We start from the raw sequence: 21605 nt of genomic DNA, 5'->3' as shown, positions 1-21605 counted from the left end.
TCCAGGAAGTGAGAGGAAAAATGGCAGAGAGAGGAGTTCATCTGAACAAAGAAAAAATCTCCTGTTCCATCTGTTTGGATTTACTGACGGATCCGGTGACTATTCCCTGTGGACACAGTTACTGTATGAACTGTATTAAAACACACTGGGATGGAGAAGATCAGAGAAGAATCCACAGCTGCCCTCAATGCAGGAAAGAGTTCATACCAAGACCTGTACTGGAGAAAAACATCATGTTAGCTGATTTAGTGGAGGATCTGAAGAAGACTGGACTCCAAGCTGCTCCAGCTGATCACTGCTATGCTGGACCTGAAGATATGGGCTGTGATGTCTGCAGTGGGAGGAAGAGGAAAGCTGTCAAGACCTGCTTATTATGTCCAGCTTCCTACTGTGAGAATCACCTCCAACCTCACTATGATGTTCCTGGATTGAAGAAACACAAGCTGGTGAATCCATCCAAGAACTTCCAGGAGAGCAAATGCTCTCGTCATGATAGGGTGTTGGAAATTTTCTGTCGTACTGATCAGCAGTGTATCTGTTATCTCTGCTTAATGGATGAACATAAAGACCATGAAACAGTCCCAGCTGCAGCAGAAAGAGCTGAGAAGCAGAAGAAGCTCCAGGAGAGTCGACAACAAATCCATCAGAGAATCCAGGACCAAGAGAAAGATGTGAAGCTGCTTCAACAGGAGGTGGAGGCCATCAATGTCTCTGCTGATAAAGCAGTGGAGGACAGTGAGAAGATCTTCACTGAGCTGATCCGTCTCCTCCAGAAAAGAAGCTCTGATGTGAAGCAGCAGATCAGATCCCAGCAGGAAACTGAAGTGAGTCGAGTCAAAGATGTTCAGGAGAAGCTGGAGCAGGAGATCACTGAGCTGAAGAGGAAAGACGCTGAGCTGGAGCAGCTCTCACACACAGAGGATCACAACCAGTTTCTCCTCAACTACCCCTCACTGCCAGCACTCAGTGAGTCTACACACTCATCCAGCATCAACATCCGTCCTCTGAGACACTTTGAGGACGTGACAGCAGCTGTGTCAGAGCTCAGAGACATAATGCAGGACGTCCTGAGAGAAACATGGAGAAACATCGAACAGGCAGTCACTGAAGTTGATGTTCTACTGTCAGAACCAAAACCAAAGACCAGAGATGAATTCTTAAAATATTCACAGGAAATCACTCTGGATCCAAACACAGCAAACAGATTACTGTTATTGTCAGAGGGGAACAGATATGTAGAATCAACTGACCAACAACAGTCTTATCCAGATCATCCAGAAAGATTCATTAATAGTTATCAGGTCCTGAGCAGAGAGAGTCTGACTGAACGTTGTTACTGGGAGGTGGAGCTGAGAGGCAGAGGAATTGTTGTAGCAGTTTCATACAGGAAAATCAGCAGAGCAGAAGCATTTGGACTCAATGACAAATCTTGGTCATTATATTGTGACTCAGACTTTTACATATTTCACCACAAAAACATTAAAATTCCAGTACCAGGTCCAGTTTCCTCCAGACTGGGAGTGTATCTGGATCACAGAGCAGGTATTCTGTGTTTCTACAGCGTCTCTGAAACCATGACTCTGATCCACAGAGTCCAGACCACATTCACTCGGCCTCTACGTGCTGGGTTTGGTATTTACTATTATGGATCCTCTGTTGAATTCATTAACCTGTATCGTCAGCAGTGTTCTGAGGTCCAGTTGGTTAAAAACAGTATTTTAGTTTCAGTTTCTGTAGTTTCTATCATTGTTGCTGAGAGCTTCTCTGCTCAGAGATCAAGTGTTTCTATGGAGATACGTTTTCATTTTGTTTGTTGTTTTGTTGATGTTGGAGTTTGTCTGGGTGCTGCCCCTTCCTGTTTCTGTTCAGCCATGGAGACAATCACTGCTCAGGGGGATTTTTTCCACCTAAACTATTAGTTATATTCATATTTGTTTTGTCAAATCAAATGTTGCATATTCAGGTCTGCTGATGGAAACTGTAATTATCCTCATTAATCAAGAGATACGTTAGTATTTTATCACACAGATCAGATTGTGGGTCAAACTGATTGTTGAAATGAAAAGAGCAGATATGTGGACAAAAATATAATCTTAAGGTTTTGTGGTTTATATTTTATTTTGTGTTGTCAAGTGATAATATTCTGAAAGTGAATTGTTTTATGCAATGGTGTTTGGCTGCAAATGTTTTGGTAATTAGGAACTTAAAATCTCTAGAAATCATTTAAATCGGTTCTGGCTTTGGCTGAAATGGGATTATTTTATTTACTATGTTTTCATGATATGATATATATATATATATATATATATATATATATATATATATATATATATATATATATATATACAGTATGTACAGCTACATTTGTTTTGTTTGTTTTTTATTACTCTGCTTTTATCGTAAAAACACAGCAGGATTTTTATCGACCTCTATTGTCGCCTCATTATCACCATGAACATAATTGTTTCCTCAGTTCTAGAAACCATTAATATCTGTAGTTGTTCATTTTTTTCTTTTTGTTTTTTTCTTCATCTCGCTGTTTGTTGGTTTTTCTTTTCTTACTGTTTTTATCTCTTGGTGGGAGAACTATAGCGTCTGTGTTTGTGGGGTTTGTGTTGACCTTTGACCTAAATATGGATTATTGTTGAAAAGGAATAATGTTTGAGATTTGTACTCCAGTTGAAATAAATCTACACTTCACATTTCTGAAGAAACTGTTACCTGAAATATTTCAGGCAACACTTTGAACTGTGAGGTTTTACAGAACAGTGTGTTTTTGTAGATTTAACATGTAAGATTATAATTATCCATCCATCCATTTTCTGTTCACCCATCGTCCCTAATGGGGTCGGGAGGGTTGCTGGTGCCAATCCCCAGCTAACGTTCCAGGTGAGAGGCGGGGTTCACCCTGGACAGGTCGCCAGTCTGTCGCAGGAGATTATAATTACTTGATTTTAATAATGGGTTACTTTGAATAGGCCGGTCTGAGCCACTCTGGACATAACTGAACGTTTATTATGAAAGTATTTTCATAATAAACAGCCTGAAGGTTTTTTTAACTTCTTCTTCTGGCCGTGCTACAGGACAGATATCAACGGACAACTAAACAACCTCATAAAATTTTAAGAAAGATTAAACTTTTTAAACGAAAGGATGCAATTTTAATAGATTCCCAAGAGTTACATTTTCTAAACTGACTTTAAAATATGTTTTTATGCCTCTGATGGTTTTTCTGATTGAAAGTATTTGTTTATGCTTTGTAGAAAGTTTTGTCAGGAGTTTTTAGTGAGTAAGCAGCACAGGTGATATTTTGTTTGAACTATTTTGAACGCCTGTCTGGACTTGAAAGCTGCTTGGCTGAACATTTCAAGTTCAGTTTCCCTCAAGTGTTTGGTGTGTAATTTATTGTGTGAATGTTGTTTATTCTCACAGTTTCATGTTTATATCTAAGCAATTATTTTTATAACTGTATTTAGAAGAACAGAGTTACACACTTTTAGCACTAATCTGGCACAAAAATTCAGAAAACGTTAATTTCTAAGTTTAAAGAATAAATATCTAATGAGCTGACTGGTTGTTTATGGTGTTGTTAAGTAAACCAGCCGTCACCATCCACCCGGTCCAAATGAAGTGCAGCAATTTTAAAGAGCTGATTAGCTATTTATATAAATAGATTAGATAAAACTTTGAAAAAAAGTTAATCCAAAAATCCCTCTTTGATCCAGTTTATTTTATGTGACCTTTGTTTTACCAAGTTAGTTGGCTGAGAACAAATTCTCATTTCTAGCATCCAGCTCTTCCAGAAGCATCAAATTACAAGACAACAGAACAACACAAAGCAGGAAATGAGAATGAAAAAGCAGCTTCTAGTCTGTGTATCTAAAAGTCAAGTACTGAACTTCCTCATTGATGGCAATGAGGAAGTTTTCCCTGATACTGTGGCTGATTACAGACCACAGATCTGCAAACTGGATCATCAACTTGTAAATCAAAGATGTTAAAGTTCTGCTGCAGGTTCAAAGGTTCCTTTACTAAACGTTTTAGTAACAGGTGTGGTTTTAGAATAGAATATAAATATAATTTATTATCCCACAATGGAAACAAAATCCTGTGCAAGAGCAGCAAATTTTTAAGTGTTGTTTTCTGTAGTTGTTCTTTTAGTTTCTTAAAATTAATAAAATTATGACAAAATAAATGTATATCTACATTTTAAACACAAAACATGGGACAAAAGCTGCTATTGCTAAAGAAATAAGCACTAAATTTCTGGTATGAAAAACCTCTCTTCCTATAACTAAAGTCATGAGAGTCTATAAAACACCACATAAAAGTGTGATAAAACACCACAAGCTCTACTTTGTTCTCTTTGATTTATATTGCCCAACCAATAAACAATAGTGGCAGAGCTCAAAGTCTGACTGAAAGAATCACAAGTTCAGATTAAAGTTCAATCATTAAACCTTTAAGAGAGAGAAACTCACTCAGTCGCTGTTACTGAGAGGTGAAATGGCTCACAGAGGAGACTGGCAGGAGAAAATCTCCTGCTCCATCTGTCTGGATTTCCTGAAGGATCCTGTGACTATTGCGTGTGGGCACAGCTACTGCATGATCTGTATTAAACAATCCTGGGATACAGATGAGAAGAAAGTCTGTAAATGCCCTCAGTGCAGGATAACATTCACACCGAGGCCTGTCCTGGTGAAAAATGTCATATTAGCAGAGTTAGTGGAGGATCTGAAGAAGACTGGACTCCAAACTGCTCCAGCTGATCACTGCTATGCTGGACCTGAAGATGTGGCCTGTGATGTCTGCACTGGTAGGAAGATGAAAGCTGTCAAGTCCTGTCTGGTTTGTTTGAATTCCTTTTGTGAGAATCACCTTGAAACTCATGATGATGACCCTGAATTAAAAAAACACAAGCTGGTGAATCCGTCCAAAGAGTCGTTACATAGCATCTGCTCTCGTCATGATGAGGTGATGAAGATCTTCTGTCGTACTGATCAGCAGTGTATTTGTTATCTCTGCTTAATGGATGAACATAAAGGCCATGAAACAGTCCCAGCTGCAGCAGAAATGGCTGAGAAAAAGAAGAAGCTCCATTTGACTCGAAATCAAATCCAGAGGAACATCCAGGACCAAGAGAAAGATGTGAAGCTGCTTCAACAGGAGGTGGAGGCCATCAATCACTCTGCTAATAAAGCAGTGGAGGACAGTGAGAAGATCTTCACTGAGCTGATCCGTCTCCTCCAGAAAAGAAGCTCTGATGTGAAGCAGCAGATCAGATCCCAGCAGGAAACTGAAGTGAGTCACATAAAAGATCTTCAGGAGAAGCTGAAGGAGGAAATCGCCGACCTAAAGTGGAAAGACGCTGAGCTGGAGCAGCTCTCACACACAGAGGATCACAACCAGTTTTTCCTTAATTACAGTTCCCTGCCAGACCTAAATGAGTTTGTGCACTCACAGCGCATCTGTATGCATCCTTGGAAAAACTTCAAGGATGTGATAGCAGCTGTGTCAGAGCTCAGAGATCAACTGCAGGATATTCTGGCAAACAGTCGTACAAACAGGTCAGTTGAAGTCAGCAAGGTGGAGGCTTTAAAGTCAGAACCAGAACCAAAAACCAGAAATGAGTTCTTAAAGTATTCACAAGAAATCACTCTGGATCCAAACACGGTGAACACAAAGCTGTTATTATCTGAGGGGAACAGAAAAGTAACGAGAAAGAATAAAAAACAGTTTTATCCAGATCATCCAGACAGATTCACTGGAGTCTATCAGGTCCTGAGCAGAGAGAGTCTGACTGGTCGTTGTTACTGGGAGGTGGAATGGACTGGGAGAGGAGTTGGAGTTGCAGTTTCATACAAGAACATCAGCAGAGCAGGACTGTCAGAGAAATGTGAGTTTGGAATGAATGAGATTTCTTGGTCGTTTGACTGCCGAACAAACAGTTGCACAATTTATCACAACAGAGTAGAAACTCCAGTACCAGGTCCAGTTTCCTCCAGACTGGGAGTGTATCTGGACCACAGAGCAGGTATTCTGTGTTTCTACAGCGTCTCTGGTACCATGACTCTCCTCCACAGAGTCCAGACCAGATTCACTCGGCCGCTGTATGTCGGGGTTTGGCTGTTTTATGTTGACTCGTCTGCTGAGTTCATTAAGGTTAAATAGTCAGCAGAGATCTGAGGTTAAAATCTGTTCTTTATTCTCCATCATTCACTGTAAACTCAAAGTCATTTCTACTCTTCTCTATTCTACTTTCTTCATTGTTTTTTGTTGATGTTGAGTTTGTCTCGTCTCTCAAATTAAACTTTATCATAGCGAGTTATGTTTTACAGTCCAAACTGTTGTGTGGTTCTGTTAGTATGACGTTAACTTCTGCTCCAATAGACTCTGTTTAAAACAACCCTGAAGGTTAATCACTGTCTAATGTTTTTAGTAATCAGTGGTTCATTGTATTGTTTAGTTCTGATTGTTATATTGTGTGAAAACTGAGACTGAAACTGTTGATCCAGTTAATGATTAAATCTCTGACGTGTTGGGAAACTGAGCCGACTGCATGCGGCGTCACATGGACTCACACAGTCTCATGTCTGTCTCTGAATAAAAACCCTCTGATTTAGAAAAACCAGTGAACAGATGCATCGTGGTCACTGGACCCCGAGTCGCAGCTCTGATAAATGAACTTTTTCTAAAAATGCATTTTTCAGTGTTTTCAGTGAATCCCAGATGATTCTTATTTGGTTTTTCCTGCCATGTGTGATTCAGGCTTCAGTATTTCAAAGTGAAGAACCTGTGGACATTAAGTGGTCAGTAATGCAGACGTGGTGTCTAAATGTGCAGACACTGGTCAGTTTTAGATGTGATTTATTTTTTTATGTGACCTCCAGTGAAACCTTCACTCACTGGGAAAAGTGTAAATGATGTAAATGAGGATTTAGACTCAGTTGAATTTACTGATAAGTCATTGAATTAAATTTTATTTTGGAAAGCTGTGAAATTGATTGATATATGAAAATGTTCTGATTCAAACAAACTGTGTGTAAATTAAGTCAATTTTGATCAAATTCATTTGTTTCTTCAATGAAATGAAATGGAAGCTTAAAATCAATAAACACACTTAAAATTTTCAATCTCATTTATCATCTTTAGTGGCTGCAGACCAAACAAATCTGTTTTTGTTTTTTTTTTAAAGTCACAAATCATTATTTTTTAGCATTTGTTTATTTATGCAAATCAAAAACCTGAAATGGTGTCATGAAATGGACACGTCATTTCATTCGGTACATAATGACACTTTTAATTAAAAGTTGCATGATTTATTTTATTTTATAAATAATGACACTTTAAGGCAAAGTTGGCACTTTTAATGGACTTTTAATGCAACTTTTAAAACAAGCAAGAGGAGCAGCAACTGCTCATCGTTCAGACCCAGAACAAACAAATCAGTTTTCCTGAAACGTCTGTTTGTTGTCTTTTAAATAATCCATCAGTTTTTATATTGGATCTGAGCTTTTTATCTTATTTATTGTTAAATAAATTCATGTTGACACTAAAACGATTCCTTAAATGAACCTTTTAATTGTAGCTTTGATTAATTTGACTTTTCTCAAAGAATCCACACTCCTGTGGTTTTACTTTGGACTTTCTTTTGATTTATTGAGTGTGAAGAATTAAACTTAATTCCCCATAACTCTGTCCTGTTTGACCTTTTTTAAACTACCTTTGAATTTATTTCAGCTAAGCACTGAAAACCAGAGATAAAATATAATTATAATATATTTTTATATACATAAAAATGCAAATTAAAAACCGTTTTGGCACTGCCACAAAAGCTAATTATCTCCACTACAGACAATTAGTGCCAAGGAAAATGAAAGGCAACATTTATACCCACGTAAGAGTTGCATAAATTTTTCATGAAGGCCTTTTAATGTATTTAGGTTTATTTAGGTTCTGGACTCTGGTAACCGACCCGACTGGGAGAATTACATCTCCTTCTCCCTGAACCAGTTTATCACGAGTTAAATATTAAATATGGCTGTTTCATGAGGGAAGAAAAGACACTGATGGAAAAACCTGTCATTCAGTACATTTAGTAGCCAGCTGGCATTGCATTGGGTGCATAATGTTGCAGCAACTTCAGATTATGGCAATCTGAAGCTCGAACAGTAAACTGTACTTTACATCCTATAAGCTGCAACGTCTTCTTAGCATAACGTCTATTTTATAGCGTTGACTTGATCCCTAGTTAGTGTGTGTGTGTGTGTGTGTGTGTGTGTGTGTGTGTGTGTGTGTGTGTGTGTGTGTATCTGTCTACATTTCTTCTATTCACCACTAGATGGAGCCTCTGTACCACACCTGATCCAGACTGGCAACTTCTAAGGAGTTTCATGATTAAAGTTTTTCTAAACCAGTACGTTAATATAAATTAGTAAATATATTACTTATTATATATTATATTAATATATTACGTACACAGTCTTCAGTTTGCATTAATAATCTTTATGGGTTGTATTATTGACCTTTGACATTAGACAGGATCATTTTTGTTTCCTTGCTGAGAAAGAAACAAACATTTCAACACGTCTCAGATGCACTTTAGTCTCTCTCTCCACTGTGTGTGTGTGTGTGTGTGTGTGTGTGTGTGTGTGTGTGTGTGCGTGTGTGTGTGTGTGTGTGTGTGTGTGTGTGTGTGTGTGTGTGTGTGTGTGTCGCATCCAGGTGCCACAATGTCTCCTGTGTTGTTGTCTTTATAAACAAACTGAACGCCACAAACTGCTCCCATCGTCTTGTTTCTGTAGTCTTGGTAATGATTAACATGGAGCTTGTGGTGAATCTCAGTTTTATTTTGCATTTCTTTAGTATTTATAGAAACACTTGGAAAAGAAAAGTTTAACCATGCATTCATTTATAGTAAGCACATGTCTAAACATTAAGCTAGTGCTAGTCTTTCCACAACTAGCCAAATAAATAATTTAAGTGGAAAAACTGACATATTTGAGATTTGTGTAACCTTATATTACAACATATTAATGCTTCAGACGTCTCTGTTAGGATAGACAGTCAGCAAACACCAAGAGCCAGAAGCAATATAACATTTAATTATGCTAACCATTAGATCAGACCTAACAGCTGTTAATACGCTTCAGAGGGAAAGTTACTGTCAACTCAATAAACTGTATTTATACTGTCTGGCATGTAAAGCTGTTGAAGGTGGACATTTAAATGTCTTCCAGCTGCAGTCAGGATTTGACTTTGTCTGGAGAAGTAAATGTAAGCTGTCATTATGAAGGCATAATAAGTGCTTTAAGCTCAGCAGCCTGTATTTATCTTATTTTGAAGAGAGAAAGGAAGTTGTTCTCGAGTTGTCCTGTTGCGTCAGCAGGGTTAAAAACGTTAAGATGTTTGTGTTTATATATTCAGAAGAAAAAAAATAGCAACAAAGTGAAAGAGAAGTTATAATGTCTGGTAAAAATGGAGACCAGCTAAATGTTGGCTGCTAGGAATGCTAAAGTTTACCAATCTCCAGTAAACTTAATGGATGTTTCACAGTTTTTAAGGAATTTTGATAGAATTTAAATGCATATCTGGAATTTAAATGAGTTTATTTTATTAGTTTTACAATTTTATTTTATTAGTTTTTGTGAAAACAAAGAAATGGAGCATCTTTTTTTCTGGTGGTCCGCGGGCGCCCCTACTGGTCCGCGAGGTACTGCATGTAAACGGCCGTCTATTTGCCGTGACGTCATCTCAAAGCGCGACGCTACAGCTAGCTTACCGAAGGATTGTGATTCAAAATAATAATAAATAAGTGGCTTGAAAACTCAAAAGAAAAGCTGGAGATACCGGTGGAAAGGAAACAACGGCAGGAAAATAAATATGATCGGAGAGTATTGATGAATCGATTCGATTCTTTTGAACGAGGATCAGTTGGTGAGAACCGTTCTTTGTCTTTTACGAGTTTGCTTTCTTATAATTCTCTGGTCGCAAGTCAACAGCTATTGTTATTTTTATTTATTTAAAGATTATTAAATTTAATTATTTAAATGCAATTGATAGAAATATTTAATGGTGCAGAAAATGATTTTAGTTTCTGCCAAAGTAACTCGTGTCTATTTTAATTTTATTGCGCTTCTAAATTACAAATAGCCCTAAAATGTTATTAATTCACTGCTTATTTTTTTATTTCCATGTCTTTGACATAATTGGAAAACTTAAAATCCACACTATGGATCTGTAAATAACTCAAAATGCACCAAATTGACTTGTTCATGGTTTTGTTGTATTTATAAAACAACTCCACTTCTCATTATTTAAGACATTAATATTTCCACTTTAGGTTGTATGTAACATGTTGTGTTATTGTGGGGCATTTTCAGTTTAGGTGGCCTGTGAATGTTTGTTAAACGGGTTAAATTAAATAATCCTGGTGATGTGGGCATCGATGTAGAGATTTTTTTTAACTTGTTATAAATGAAATAATCTGCCAGTGGATCTAGTACTTTTAAATAAATATTCAAGACTTTTTGACCTGAAGCGCCTTTATTTAGCTGAAAATCTTAGTTTTGTCTTATTTCAAAAGATATTTGAACTGGAAACTACTCAAAAATACTTGGTGAGATTTTGTTTTTACAATTATTGTTCATTTTATCTTTTATGTTCTCATTTGTAATGCATATATTTACTGAATGCTTCATGTCTGGACGCTATGAAGCTGAAATCCTGCCAATAATCTGATTCTGATTCTGAACGGGATTGTGGTGAAATCCTCAGATTGTAACAGTTATAGAGCAGACAGTAGGTGTGTGTGCAGGAATGTGCAGCCGTCCACATTCCTCAGACTCAAGGCACAACGGTTGCATCATGGGAAATGAAGTCTGCTCCCATGGGAACTGTACTGATATCTTGTGTTTCTGTCTGTTAATTGTATTTATTTGCAGAAATCTAAAGGAAACGAATCCGTATTTCTCAGCATGTAATGATGTCAGCGTTTTATTTTCTGACTTAATCAAGTGTAACTACTGATGAATGTTAAAAAGGATCTTTGCTCATCCGAATGTGCTTCTTATGCGCGAGACAGGAAGGAAAAACTGGGGCACTAATCTGGTGAGAAAGGTTTGCAATCTAAGAGCTTTTTTTCCTGGATTACTGCACATATAAGAGATTAATCTCCTCCACAAGCAGCGCCACACATACATTCCTCCAGACGAATTACATTAATGCCGTCTAATACTCCAGAGTTTATCTTTGTGTGGAGTCGGTTTTAATGGTCAGCCTCTGGTTGTTAAACGTGGAGATCATGCTACGGTCAGATGACCAGTGTGAATAAAAAGCGCGTTAGAGCCTCAGTGGCATGTCTGGCATGCGGACACATCCTTCTTACAGTTTGAGTCTGAAGGATGAACCTGACGGTCAGACGAGGCGTTCAAGTTTCAGCCACCGGGAGAAATTTTTACATTTCTACTCACTTTACAGACAGAAGGGGTTTTGTTTTGATGCTGGAGAAATTTATAAGCCGTAGTTTCGCTTGTTTTTCTACCTGAAACTAGAAAGATTGAGACTCAGAACTTCACATTTAATTTGAGTCCAATTTAGTTCAATTCATTCAGCACAAGTTATCAAAATAAAGTCAATTTAAGTCAATCTGCTCACCTCTTATCCCGTTTCTGTTTGTGAGATTTTATTATCATTCAAGCTGCAAAAAACTTAATATCTTGTATTTTTCCCCATTTAACTTTTAGTCTCGTTTCTCAATGCACGTGAAATAAGACAAAACTAACTCTTGGTTCATTTCTGTAATCCTGCAGCAGTCCTGCTGACCAGGCTGGAAAACCCCCAGAAAGCCCATGTGAGTGAGGCAGATATTCTTGTCCTCATTTATGATTCTCTGCAGAAAAAAAAAACAACACAGCAGAGAACTCGAACAAGAAAGGTGCAGAAAATCTGTCTTGCTTGATATTTACACACCAATTAATTAATGCTTGTTGTACTTTAAAGTCCAGCTGCACAGACTTGTGGGAAATGTGGGAATATCACAGCAAAAATATAAAATATTACCAGTTACTTTGGTGTAGTTTCTGGTTCAAATATTTTAGTACAGATGAAATTAGACAAAACTAATTTATGATGGATGACGAGGCTGAAACGGGACAAAAAAACGAGTCTTCAAAACTTAAACTAGAGATTCAACTTTGTTTCCCCAATAAACTGGATACTAGATTAGTTAGGGTCCTATCTTTATGTTTCTGTGCGAATTTTGACATTTTTATGTAAATTTCTTTAGTTCCACGTCATTTTGCCTAAAATTGCCTCACTGCTGCCCCCTTTGGCCAAACTGTGCCTAGCGGTTTATTTCTCCTATTTGTTGAAAACTATATTGATTTCTGTCATAATTACAATATTCACCAATTGTTTATTCTAGATTTACCACATCCACACAAAATTTTATAACTCTTATTTTCTTGTTCAAATACAATTCAATTCATTTACATTCTAACTTAATAAAATATTAAATATTGGTCCATATTGCAAATATTTTACTACGCTTGAAATAAAATAAAACTAACTTAGAAGTAACTTTTCAGCAAGATATAGGTTCTTGTTTTTTAAGTTCATAAAAGCTGGCATGTGAAAATGGCTGCAAACAGATGCACAATTTAACAGCTGTTCATCTGTGAAAAGTAGAAGTGGAGCCTCCTGCACAACCAACACGGATACAGCAAGTAGTTTCTTGGTGGTGGTGACAACAACACACCGGTCTTTTCCACACTCCAAAACACAAAATCTTACCAAGTATTTTGAGTTTAGTTTTTACTGCAGATATTTTAGTTTACTTTAAATAAGACAAACTAATTTATCAGTAACTTTTCAGTCAGATGAGAGGCTGTTTTAGGTCAATAATTAATTAATAAAAGCTCTAGTTTCACTGGCAGATTATCTCACTTATAACATGGGAAAAATTAAATATTCTGCTACGAGTTTTCACCGATATTAAGGAATTATTTAATTAGAAAAATCTATTATATTTTGCTGAAAATTACTTGTTAGTTAGTTTTGTCTTATTTTAAGTGTAGTGAGATATTTGCAGTAGAAACTGGACCAAAAACACTTGATACAATTTAGTATTTTTTTGCAGTGAATGTCTTTAACTGGTCAGGTTAGAGTTCAGCAAACTGTTAAAAATGATCTCATTGAGTCTGAAACAACAATAGCTGCACCCATTTGGCCTAATTTCTGAAAGAGTTTTCCTCTTTTTTTCTTCTTTTTGTCTCCTTCAGTTGTAATTTGTGTGTGAAAATACCTGACAGCTCTGCTCTACAAACCCTCTTCCTGTTGTCTTTTGTCTCAGACATTCTTCGTTATTAAGTCTCTTTCTCTGGCTCATACACACCTCAACTCGCCCTCATGCCCGCTCTCTCTGTGTGTGTGTGTGTGTGTGTGTGTGTGTGTGTGTGTGTGTGTGTGTGTGTGTGTGTGTGTGTGAGGTCACATTCCAGCGCCGGGCAGCATTCCAGCCATTCAGGCTCAGTGCAACCTATCCAGCAGAGTCAGCACACGAACATAAACTCGGCCGCGCTCTTTGAGCTGCGGCAGCATTCCTGAAGTCTTCAGCAGGACGAAGGCTCAAACTTTGTAACCTTCCAGTTGCTGTTCGGCCTCCTGATGTGGACGGAGCTGCTGAGGGGCAGAGTCAGCAGGCAGAGGGAACCAAGGGCATCATCAGAGTTAAAGCGCTTAGAGAGCATCAGAGACCAGAGGTCTGCAACCTGTGGCTCGTACGAAACCAAACAGGAAGTTTGATTTGATTATGGTCATTTTAGGAGTTTTCCCAAAAGTCCTTGAGTGAAATCTGCTCTTACTATCTGCAGGTGCGTTCACACCAGCCCTGTTTAATCCGCTTTAATCCAACTCTAGAAAGTTTGGTTTGAAGAAAAGTGAACTCTGGTCCACCTACAAACTTCTGTCTCAGTTCGGCTGCAGTGAACTCTGATGCAGTTTGAATGCATATGTGAATCCCAAACAGATCGGTGAAAGCTTCCAAAGCAGAAAGTGGACTACAGCGCAGGGGATTCTGGGTAAATACAATCAAAACAAACTCGCTAGTTTAGCGCTAGCGTGAGAAATTGCTGGTGATCTTTCACCAAAGACAAAAGAGAAATCCTACAACCCCATTTTTATTTACATTTTGTGAAGAAGGAAGTTGTTGTTTCCTTCAGTTGTTCTTGCTACAGCGCCCCCACAGGTGAGGAGGGGAACTGGTTTTACAAAAGGTTTTGTTGGATTCAACCAGTGCTGTGAGAAAGAGAACCGAACCAAATGAAAATGTAACAAATGTTGCAATTTTTGTCCCCAATTGATCCGAATCTACCGGACTACCAGGTGCAAAAACCTTCACCAGGTTTCAATAAGTAGCTACTTATAAAAACTACTTGTAAAAGTTTGGCTCGCCACATTTTGCTAAATATGTTTTTGTGTTTTATTATAATGTTGGATTCTGCTTTCATAATGAAACATTTAATGTAGTAGGTATTTAGAAAGTGAGTTTTATTTTAAAGTGACTTCATGACAGCTCAACTCACATTTAAATTATTTTTACCACATCCCTCATGCAGCCTCTAGTGGCCACTGGTTGTACTGCACCCATGGCAGGTTCTTCATTAGCTCCATAAGTTCAACCAAACCATGTGTGAAAGCATCTTAACATCCTGAAGTATCAGTTTCTCCTCTCCTTCTCCTTAACTCACTCCGTCTTTCAGCTTTGATCGGTGAGTCTGTTAAATCTCCACGTTTCCTCTGAGAGCGCTCAGAGACCCACACATGACTGCTTGTTAAAATATACATGATCACTAAGTCTCCTACATCCCTGCAACACCACCAGCATTCATTATTGATGAACACACACTCTCTCTCTCTCTCTCTCTCACACACACACACGGTGCGGTTTGCAGCAGTATTGTTTATTGTCTTTGTTAAGCACATGTTTGCTGCATTGCACCTTTGCAATCTGTCCCACTGGAAACACGAGAGGCAGCTTGTTAGCCCCCCAACAACAGTTTCTGTTGTGCTGACCGTCGCAGTGCTGCTTTCCAGCTGGATTTTAATGAAGAAGCTCTCGGCTGTGGCTGCTCCAGGCGCTGCCATCGCACCTGGAAATGGTGGCAAACAGTTGTTTCACGCTAACGGATTAAATCTGAGGCTTCTTTTACTCACGAATATGATGTAAAACAAGCTTTAGTTACCTTTATTTCTGTGAATGTCTTGGCTTTCATGTGCTGAAATGCAGAGTGGTTTGGTTTTTCTCTGTGGTGTTATGACTTTTCACCCATTCTGCTCTCCGCTCTCATGTTACACCAACATGTTTTCAGAAAATGTCAACTTTCTGAGAAGAAAATTGCTGTTTAGTCTGAACTTTACCTACATTATTATGAAAATGACGTTCGGTTTCAAAACAAAGAGTTCACAAGAGCAGCAGTTCCTTTGCAAGAGATTATCGTAAAAATAGCATCACAGTTTAAAGGTAACGTGTCATTGAACAGGTTAAAACAGATCTATGTACATTATATCTACACAACGTCTTTCTTAGATGATCAGATTTTATTCTGGTCAGTTCTGCCGTTCAGATTGAGCTGTTTTAAGACCTTTGTCACTTTAAATCCAAATAAGTGAAAATGGATGCACAATTATACAACCTTAAATCTTTGAAAAGCAAAAGTGGAGCTTCCTGCACAACCCACAAGAATTCAGCAAGTGGTTTCTGGATGGGAGATTAATATCAAAACGTGTCTTTTCCAGCAGCCGTTGTACAGCACACAGCAGTAAAACCAGCTGAGCAAACCTGCTGGAGCTCAGCTTTGGTTGCTAGGTAACAGCGCAGAAGTTTTTTTGAAATGGCTGATTTTTCCATGAATGCTTCAGTTGTCTGTCACTTTGATCCTGTTGCACCTTAATTTTCTCACTGTAAAGGATTGTATATTTTTTTCTATTTCCTAATTAAAGACGAATCCAAAATGTAAAATAAAAAAAGTAACTCCATGACTGAAGCTTAGCAACGACATTTCAAACATTTTGAGATCTGAACTTTGACTATAAACTTGATTCTTTGCCTTTCTTACCCGCTCTGTTTTACAGCTGACGCCGCCGTGTTTCACTGTAGAATAGTTTGCAGAGCAGTTGATGGAGAACCATGTTTTCCTTTTGGATTCGAGGCGTCATGATGTCACGTTATGTTTGTGCTCATGTTTTAGTAACGGTGAACACAGATCACAACATTCACAGCTCTGAGGTGACATCACTCCCAGGACCCGTTGTGCAACAACAGACCATAATCATCCTGTCAAAAACTCAAGTGGTTTCCATGAAGCCGACATGAAGCTTTTGGTGTTTCATCATTTCCCTGAACTCTGCAGGGTTCATTTCCAGACCGTAGGACCTTTACTGCATCCTTCCACTGTTTCTGCCCGTTTCTTGTCTGATTACAGTAAATAAACACCAGAGCTGCACAAATCTGTTCAGTTAAATGTTTTTGACTCTCCCCAAAGTGACAGGCTGCTTCTAAGATCATTAACATGCTTATTCCAGCAAACAGAATCACTCATTACATGAGAAACCTTCTTGTTAAAAATAAAATGATCTGCCAGTGGAACTAAAACTTTTTCATCAACAATAAATCATTATTCACTTAAAACAAACTCTTATGGAAATTTCACTTGTTAGTTTTCTTATTTCAAGAAGCTAGCTAGAAACTGCACAAAAAAATACTTGATGATATTTTGTGATTTTGCAAGTGTTTTGTTAACTTGCTGCATTCTTGTTGGTTGTGCAGGAGGCTCCACTTTTGCTTTTCAAAGATGTGTGGTTGTATAATTACGCATCCTATTGCAGCCATTTTCATGTGAGTGTTAATGTTGAGTTTGGGGAAATGGCCAGAAAGCTGTTTATTTGGATTTAAAATAACGGGAGGCTCAAAACATCCAATTCTGAAACAAAATCTCATTATCTAAGAATGATTTGGTGCAAAGAAAGTAATGAGAATGTTTTTTATTTACCATAAACCTGTCCTAATCTGTTCAGGGAAGCACACAGGTCAGATTTAAAGCCAGTTTCTCCAGTAATCTGCTGCTGAGTCCCACCACAAACAGTGAGAACCTGTCTGGGGCCGGCGACCCCTGAGGGGCCGGCGACCCCTGATGGTTCGCCTGTCGACTTCATTAAAGACGCTCGGCTGACGGGCTGAGAGTCTCTCCTCTGCTCCTACTGTAGGCCACGCAGAACATCTCCAGAGTGAAATGAAACATCATCTCCTGAAAATCCATCCTTCACACATTCCTCTGATCCTCTCAGCCTCGGCCGCTTTTTATTGATTCTTCTCACACTCGCAGGATAATCCAGCCGACACACACACTCATTTATATATATATCTACACGTCTTTGAAGTGTAAATGTGAGAGTTTCTGACTTTGAAGTGTTTTCCCTTCCCCAGTTTCTAACACTCGTATGAATAAAATAAATCTACTGACACACGTCCTGGTTTTGTGGTGCTCTTTGTTTTCCTTTATTTCCCGTTTTCACACTTGAGCTGCAGAGGGATTTGATTCAGACCTTCTGTGCAGTTTTTCTCACACATGTCCATTCACAGCTGGAGATTCTTTACTCAAGACGTAACGTCCCCCAGTGGGTCCAAGCTGCAGAAAACGCAGCAGTGGGGGGTTGATGGATGCTTCTCTTCTGTTTATGGATTCTCAGCATCAAAGAACCAGGAAAAGACGAAGCATGAAGGATCCGCTGCTGGTTTCACACTTTGTGTTGGTTTTACTGGAGGATGTTTGAATGAAACCAACTTTACATGCAAATTGAAACGTGAGACAGGAAAGCTCACGTTCATGAGGTTAATCTCATATTTACACTCATGGCAGGAGTGGAGCAGGTTTATTTCCTGCAGACCAGTGATGATGGTGGAAATGAGTCTGTGTGAGAAATTCTCTAATCTGGAGCAGCTGAACGTTTCATCTTATTTCCAGTGTACTGAGATATTTAGAACATAAATACTTGGTAAGATTTTGAGTTTTTCCAGAAAACACAATAAACACACAGCAGCAAAATGCTAACAATAAGATCCCAGGTTTGTGCTAAATATGCATCAACAGGCATTAATACACATTAGAAAACCTGCAGCATGTGAAGACAAATGGGATCAACAGGAATAAACTTTAGACTGAAGTGAAGTTATTTTTTATTATTTGTTGTAAATTGGTGTAACTTGAATAAAACCCAACAGAATTTTTAAAATATAGGTTCTTTTGTACATTTGCTGAAAGGTTTAGTCACAGAATGATTTTGGTATTTGAAATAACTTGATATGTTTTAATAATGTTATAAAACACATTTTTACATGCAGTTAGCACAGGTGTCTCAAACTCCTGTCCTCCAGTCTCTGTCCTGCAGGTTTTAGATGAGCTGCAGATACAAAACACTGGAATGAAACGGCTTAATTTCCTCCTCCTGGTGTAGATCAGTTCTCCAGAACCTTAATGACCCAATTATTCTGTTCAGGTGCAGCATCTAAAAGTTGCAGGACAGCGGCCCTCCAGGACTGGAGTTTGACATGAATTTAACGAGCCTTGAGTTCATGCTCGTTATCCTTCACCGCCATTTTAACTGAAGTCTCACATCTAACAACAACAACAACACGGTAGTGGAATATTCCTCAGGAACGTCAACACTCTTCCTGTGTGGGAACGCGCCTGCTTAATGCAGAGCTTCAGGTTTTACAAGGCCATCAGGGGGAAACGTCACTGGAGGGACGAATACCAGAGCGGGGGCGGGGGAACCTTCAAAGCTTTGAACGAGCTGCAGGGGAAACAGATGAAGAGGAGCTGCAGACTCATTGTCATCTGTGGCGGCTTTGTGTTTTAATTCAGCTCAGCGTTTTTTCAGACTGACTCCATGATAAAGATCTGATGGGCTGCAGGACTTTAACTTCAGGAAACAGACCGTCTGTCTGCATCTGATGCATGTTCTGGAGTTAAAAGAAACTTCAGAAACTACAAAACTGTCCAAAACCTTCAGGCAGTTTTTAGCCTGACAGGTTATAAATGTGTGAATAAATAAATAAAAACAACTTAAGTTTTTTACTACAATAACATTAAATCACACTGAAGGTTGTTGAGAAATTTATTCTTTAATTTCCCTTCATTCATGAAGTGGGAATAAATATATAAAAAAGATTTAATAGTTATTATTAAATCCTTTAGCTACTTTTATTCTAAATTTATACTGGATGTTGTAAAATGTTTTGGTTTTGATTTTGCTATCATATTCTACAATAATTAAAAATAGTTATTTTCAATAATGGACATGTTTGGGTGTTTAGCATGCTAACTAGCATTCTTTATAAGAAATCTTATTTACGCCAGAGAGTCCACACACAAACTTCACATAGTTTTACTGTCTGTCTGTCTGTCTGTCTGTCTGTCTGTCTGTCTGTCTGTCTGTCTGTCTGTCTGTCTGTCTGTCTGTCTGTCTGTCTGTCTGTCTGTCTGTTCAGATGTTGTCATTTTAAATGATTATAATCTAAAAAGTTGACTTAATCCCTGAGCTTCGGTCAGAATGAACATCTTATCCCCGACTCCAACGTCTCTCTGCCCGACTTCCTGGACATTTCGGAGATTTAAAGAGGAGCGGCAAAAGCAAACGAAGTGGAGTAGCAGTGCGATGGTTTTATCTTTTTACTTCATTTTGAATCTCTGTGACCTAAAATCCATGAATACATTTATATGGCTGTTAAAAGGTTGAGCGGTGCAGAGCGTGAGATGAAATTTGGCCCGTTGTGACTCTAATCTTCTCTTCTTGAAGGATCAGAAACCAGCCGGTTGTTTCCTCCTATTTGGGAGCATCCGCCGTAAAACTACAAGCAGAAACTTGTTGAGTCTGACGAAGAAAACTCAAAGCTCTTAATCCTCTCTGGAGATGACCAGTCAGGAGGATTCAGCGTCTTTTGTTTGGTTTTCCTGTTTGGATTCGGTCGGCAGACGTTAAAAACACAAAGACTGGAAATGATGCAGCTTATTTAAACATCCAGACTGTCAGAGAGTAACGAGTTACATTTACTCAGTTACTGTCATCTGAGTAACGGTTTGGAAAAGTTACTTTCAGGAGAGTTTTTACTACGCTGTACTTTTACTTTTACTTTAGTAATTTTATGATGAAGTATCTCAATCAGAGATCAATCATCATCACAGCTTCTGATCACAAGATTATTGATCATTATGACCTGATTAGGTCAAATCTGGAATAATTTCATCCATTTTTGTTGTTTTTAGCTATAATTACAATAAACAATTAAAAACTAATTTATGCTTCAGTTTGTTATGAAACTAAAACAGCAACATGCAGCATTAGTCAGGTTGAAATTTGATTTTATTGGTCTAAAAATTTACTTTATCACTTTAATTATGACTTTACAGCTTAAATCATGATGTTGAATCTTTGAAATTCAATTTACTGAGGGAGACTGTCACAACATGAAGGTTTCATTGATTTGGTTGTTTTATCAAAATCTAGAACAATTTATCTAACTTTAGTATTTCTGGTCATTTATAAATAATAATAACAACAATAATAACATGTAAACGATAAACGTTGGCATCTTGTCTTGTTTGCTCAGACGTTTCCAAACTTTTTCATTTTCTCCCAAAACTTGTTGGTAGATTTTTTAAAATCAATATCAGGGATAAATTTTTTAAAACGAGCTCCTTCATCTGGCTGAAATGTTACATGTAAGTTGGTTTAGTCTTGTTTAAACTGTAGGAATCTGGACCTGAGGAACTTGGTGATATGTTGGGTTTATTTGGGTTTGTTTGGGTTTGTTTGGGTTTCCTGCCTCCATTTTGTTCTGCAGTGCAGGTGGGATGACGAGGCCTCAGTCTGAACCGGCGCCGTGTTTTGCTCCGGCGTTCTGCGGGTCGAACAGGTGAGGCTGATGTTTAGTCTCTGCAGGCCGACCTGAAGGTTTGACCTCCTAAATGACCCCCCCCCCCCCCACCCCCCCGCCCCCTGCTGGGTGTCACTCAGACTGTTTGGATAATTTATGGATCTGCAGTTAAACCTGTTGGTTCAACCTTTCTGCTGCTGCTGGAGGCTTCTGGTCAAATTTACTGCAAATATCCAACTGGAAATAAAACTAAACTACTTTTCATCAACAAATAAGAGTTTTAGTTTTAGTCAATAATTCCTTAATATCAAAGAAAAAGTATTAACTCCACTTATAACAACGTTTTTCCCATAACTTCCAGCACTTTTTAAATAATTTTAAGGAATAATTGACTGAAAACAAGATCTAATATTTTACTGGAAAAGCTGCTTGTAAGTTAGTTTTGTTTTATTTCAAGAACTACAAAACTAGATCAGATACTTTGTGGTTTCTCAGAAATTTTCTTGAGTTTTAAATTTTGAGGTCAATCCCAAGATAATTTTATTTTTTGTGCAGGTTTTCGACTGATGGAACTTAAAAACTTTTAATTTCTGTTCCAAAAAATTTCTGAGATTTTGTGGCAGAATTAGTTTTTAATCCATTCCTTTAACCGTTTTTGTATGAAGTTTATAAA

The 21605-nt window shown here is 38.1% G+C and overlaps 2 protein-coding genes across 2 annotated transcripts; both read left to right on the top strand.

Annotated features, from left to right (window-relative positions):
• On the top strand, positions 1-2286 carry LOC122820951 (tripartite motif-containing protein 16-like). The gene has a single exon (XM_044098698.1). It carries the CDS (start codon positions 21-23, stop codon positions 1917-1919), a length of 1899 nt encoding a protein of 632 aa, XP_043954633.1. The 5' UTR covers positions 1-20; the 3' UTR covers positions 1920-2286.
• Positions 2287-4493: 2207 nt separating this feature from the next.
• LOC122820981 (tripartite motif-containing protein 16-like) lies at positions 4494-7060 on the top strand. The gene has a single exon (XM_044098750.1). It carries the CDS (start codon positions 4507-4509, stop codon positions 6169-6171), a length of 1665 nt encoding a protein of 554 aa, XP_043954685.1. The 5' UTR covers positions 4494-4506; the 3' UTR covers positions 6172-7060.
• Positions 7061-21605: the final 14545 nt, after the last annotated feature.

This window comes from Gambusia affinis, linkage group LG18 (assembly GCF_019740435.1).
Source record: "Gambusia affinis linkage group LG18, SWU_Gaff_1.0, whole genome shotgun sequence".
NCBI classification, from domain to species: domain Eukaryota; kingdom Metazoa; phylum Chordata; class Actinopteri; order Cyprinodontiformes; family Poeciliidae; genus Gambusia; species Gambusia affinis.
This window is presented reverse-complemented; position numbering and strand designations above follow the sequence as displayed.